This window comes from Brachyistius frenatus, unplaced genomic scaffold (assembly GCF_029030835.1).
Source record: "Brachyistius frenatus isolate BFR_SWC_R1_liver_20210118 unplaced genomic scaffold, ASM2903083v1 Contig_55, whole genome shotgun sequence".
In the NCBI taxonomy this organism is placed as follows: Eukaryota; Metazoa; Chordata; class Actinopteri; family Embiotocidae; genus Brachyistius; species Brachyistius frenatus.
The window spans coordinates 2,397,145-2,401,055 of NW_027210654.1; the positions used below are offsets into that span (position 1 = coordinate 2,397,145).

Below are 3,911 nucleotides of genomic sequence, written 5' to 3' on the forward strand. Positions count from 1 at the left end.
TCTGTCAAATTAGCATTAAATGCATCTTCATAATTTGATGCGTTGGCCTACAATACAACATGTTTTATATTCCGGGTGTCGGTGTGTTTGTGTGATCGGCACCTTCAGCTAACCTCGGGCGGACGGTTTGTGTTGCGCGGAGACGTCATCATCGTCACGTTGTTTCTGTCTGGCTGTTCATTGCTGTAAATGTGGGCAGCGCGATGCTCTAATGAGTCCTTGTTTCTACATTTATCCCGCGGGAGCTCACACATTTTACGCAGAAGCGGAGCAGTGTTTACTTTTGCGGAAATCAGTGACTCTTTCATTGTTGTGAATTAACACTTGAGTCAACAAGGACAAATGAATGCCACAACCTTGTGTATCGCCCTGCAGGATGTGTGCATTGTTGCTGCGCTGCAGCTTTTCACTCCACTCCAGAAGTAAAACTCAATTATTTATATTGTATTTCTTAAATACTATAGTGAAGGAAATGTGCAGCGTTTTGACTACTGAGCTGCATTTTGCTGGAACTCTGTGAATGAACGCTGTCTCTCATAAGAGGTTTGCATGGTTCTGTATCACAGCTGTGACTGTGGAGACGTGTCTTTTTTCTGATAAAGTTTCCTTAAAAAGTTCAGTCGGTCTACACTGGTTCTCATTTCTTCATCTTTACATGAGATTTTTTTTTTTTAAACATACCAATGTTTCCCTTTCGGTAAGTGTGCCTCTTCATTTAGATCTTTGTCTGCGTTTATTTGATTCACATCACCTGATTTGGACTCTTATTTGACCACATCTAATATTTGCTAGTTATAAAACATACAATTGGCCGTGTGCATAGTAACCATCTGATGTTGTTTTCTGAGTTGTTTTTTTTTTTTTGGCCTTTCTTGATTGGTGAACAAAAAGATGTGCAGCAACTTTTTTTTTGTTCCATTTGTAAAAAAAAAATTTGAATTTCAAATGTTCATGCAAAAGCTTCATGATGCTTTTGTTTCTTTAATCGCCCCGACCTGGTCATAAATGTTGATAACAAACTCTGGTGAGGCTCTATGGGCCGAAATGACAACATGAACGTGCCAATATATCTTTTTTTTACGGACCTAAATGAAATGAATGAACATGGCGACCCACGTTTTTGCTGACGGTTTCAAACGTTCTTTTCCTGCCGTGTGCGTTGATTTGTTTGGGATGAAGCTGCTCTTGTTTGTGATGTAGTGATCGTGACTGAAGAACCGTGAACACCAGAGTCTCTTCGTTCAGTGGTGGAAGAAGAGGCTGGGACCGGACCTCCTGTTTCCCTTTGAGGTGGTGATCTTGTCAAAAAGATGTTGAACATGTCTCCTGCATTTGTGAGAGTATTTTTGACACAAATGCAAATGATGAAAGTCCAGACTGCAGACTTTATTTGACATTTTTTCAGTCGTTCCTTCTTGAAATGGAAACAAACGGATGTTCTGCAGAATAGGTATTTATTTTTGTTAACATCAGAAATGACACGGCATGAAATATAAATAATAAAACAGTAGGCTAGAAAGGAAGTCATCATTTAACACATTTCAATAAATAAATACCTTTCATTGCTGTGACTACTGGTGTCCAGCACCTGACATACTTGGATTATGTTTATGAATGGTTACATACAGTATAGTAGATCATTTTTCACTTCTTTTTTTTCCCCCCAGTAACAAAAGTATGCAGTGGTCATAATTTTTTGTTTTGTTTTTCAACACATTTGTGTGTAAATATTCTGAATTACTTACTGATTACACATTTTTACATATGCAAAACAAACATTGCCACATCTGGCCCGAGGATTAAAATTTAACTGACGACAGAGGTTAAAGGACAGCAGGACGCCGGAACAAACTTATGTTGAATGTTGCCAAACTTATCCTTCATCTGCTGTTTAAACAGAGGACCCGCACACGGCACTGTGATGTAATAGGGTTTATGAGTACATAACCAAGCCTAATGGTTCCATAAAACATCAGAAAATTTTGATTTAATGATTTTATACTTTTTTTTTTTTTTCTCTCTCTCTCTCTCTCTCTCTTTTCTTTCGAAGCCGTTATATATTTTATGCTTTTAAATCACTTCATAAAAGAAAAAAACGCTCTCTGGTTTGTATCTTTGTAAGCTGCTCTCAGTCATACTGCAAGTTGTCCAGAAGTATCAACTGACACCATGCAGTCAAACATAAAGTGAGTTTTCACAGCAAATCCTAAAGGCTCTCATCTTTTCTCTCATTAAACCCCAGTTCAGTATCTTAGTCGTGCTGTACCCGGTCTGCAATGTTAGTCTTGACAGGACTGACGGGCCCGTTGGACTGTAAGACCCTCAGGGGGTCGTCGCAGGAGCTGATGGTCTCTTTGGATACGGCGCCCGCCTTGTCCTGTTCAGGCTGCCCGTGATCTGCGTCCTTCTGATCCTTCCCAGAAAGCGATGGATGTGATTCCGATCTTAACGGATCCGACGGGTTCACCTCCTCGCTCCTCCGCTGTCTCTTTCCCGAGGGACTCGTCAACCTCTCCGGCAGGGCCGGGGAGCGTTCAGGCGGCTCCCGCTGAACCACTCGCAGCTCACCTCCCCCCAGTCTGAGCAGCCGGCTCCCGCTTGTAGAGTAAAACACCTCACGGTGGTTCGCCAGATCCAACCAGAGGCGCTGGAAGAGGCAGTCCTCTCTGTCCCGTTTCCTCTGTTCAGGAGAAAAACAAAACAAATACACAATGTTTAGTATCTTTCTCTGCACTTAGTTTCACGACTCCATTCAAATGTAGTGCATCGAAATGATACTTGCAGAGTTGTACAGTTCTCCCTTCATGTCCATACAGACGAACCGCTTTCTTCTCAAATCAAATATTGACACAAAGTTGCTTGTAGCTGTTCTTACCGGCAAAATAACAACAAAAGAAAAGAAAAGGCAGTTACAAGTTTATTTGAAATTTAAAAACTGTCATGATAAAAATAATTTCCTTAACTGTATGTTTCAGGAAAATGTTTCGGCAACATTTTTACTGGCCGACAGAAATCTTGTTTGTTTGTTTGTTTGTTTGTTTAGGTGATATGCAAAGTATGGTTTGGATGTCTATATTAAAACATATATTTAACATTTTTCAAGAAATGTGCAAAATGTATCTCTAAACTTCTATTAATCTGTGCAAATACATTGTGTGGACATAGTTGTGTATTATAAACCATTTCACGACATAAATGTATAGGATATTTCCCACTGAGATTTTGAATGAACTAAGCTAGACGTGGTTTGAATTTAGCATTCAAAAGACTGTTCTTCTCTGAAATGAATGAATTCAATGTGGTTGATCAGGATGTAGGATGTAGGCAGACTTACCGAGAAAGTTTCTGTGAACGCCTCTCCTCATTGATCCATTCGGCTCCGGGTAGAAGCGTCCCGTCCCAGCCGGTGTATCTGCCTGTGTCCCTGTGATGGAGCTGCCCTGCTGACGTCCTGGTAGCTGCTCTGGATCCTGCGGCCTCGGCCTACACTTCACTGGCACACACTCATGAAGCACGGCAGTCAAGATGAGCGAGAAGAAAGCCGGTTGCATGATCAGTGGGGACGAGGCGCTCTCTGAAGGCGCAAATGTTCAGGATGGTGTGTGGTCAGCTACTGGAGCAGGAGAAAGTCCAACAGGTCTATTTAAACAGAGGGTCAATAAACTGGCTAACTCATTTACCAAAAGGACTCGCAGCTTACCTGTTTTCCCTGGTTAAGGGTTGTCTCGGTGGAATTCATGAAGGCTCCAACTGAAAAGATACTTTGATTGGCCATACCGTCACACAAACATGTATATTCTTTTCTGTTATAGGTAGAAACATAATTTATTCTGTTCAAACTCAAGAAAAAAAAAATCAAATGCAAAGATTAATCCTGTGAATCCAGAGGCTGGAGCAGAGGAGGGGAAATA

The 3,911-nt window shown here is 41.1% G+C and overlaps 1 protein-coding gene across 1 annotated transcript; it reads right to left on the minus strand.

Moving 5' to 3' along the window:
- Positions 1-1,662: 1,662 nt before the first annotated feature.
- LOC138624817 (fibroblast growth factor 23-like) lies at positions 1,663-3,672 on the minus strand. The gene is made up of 3 exons (XM_069705351.1): positions 3,338-3,672; positions 2,783-2,889; positions 1,663-2,680 (listed from the first exon to the last, which is right to left on the minus strand). The coding sequence occupies exons 1-3, from the start codon at positions 3,549-3,551 to the stop codon at positions 2,252-2,254; spliced, it is 750 nt and encodes a 249-aa protein (XP_069561452.1). The 5' UTR covers positions 3,552-3,672; the 3' UTR covers positions 1,663-2,251.
- Positions 3,673-3,911: the final 239 nt, after the last annotated feature.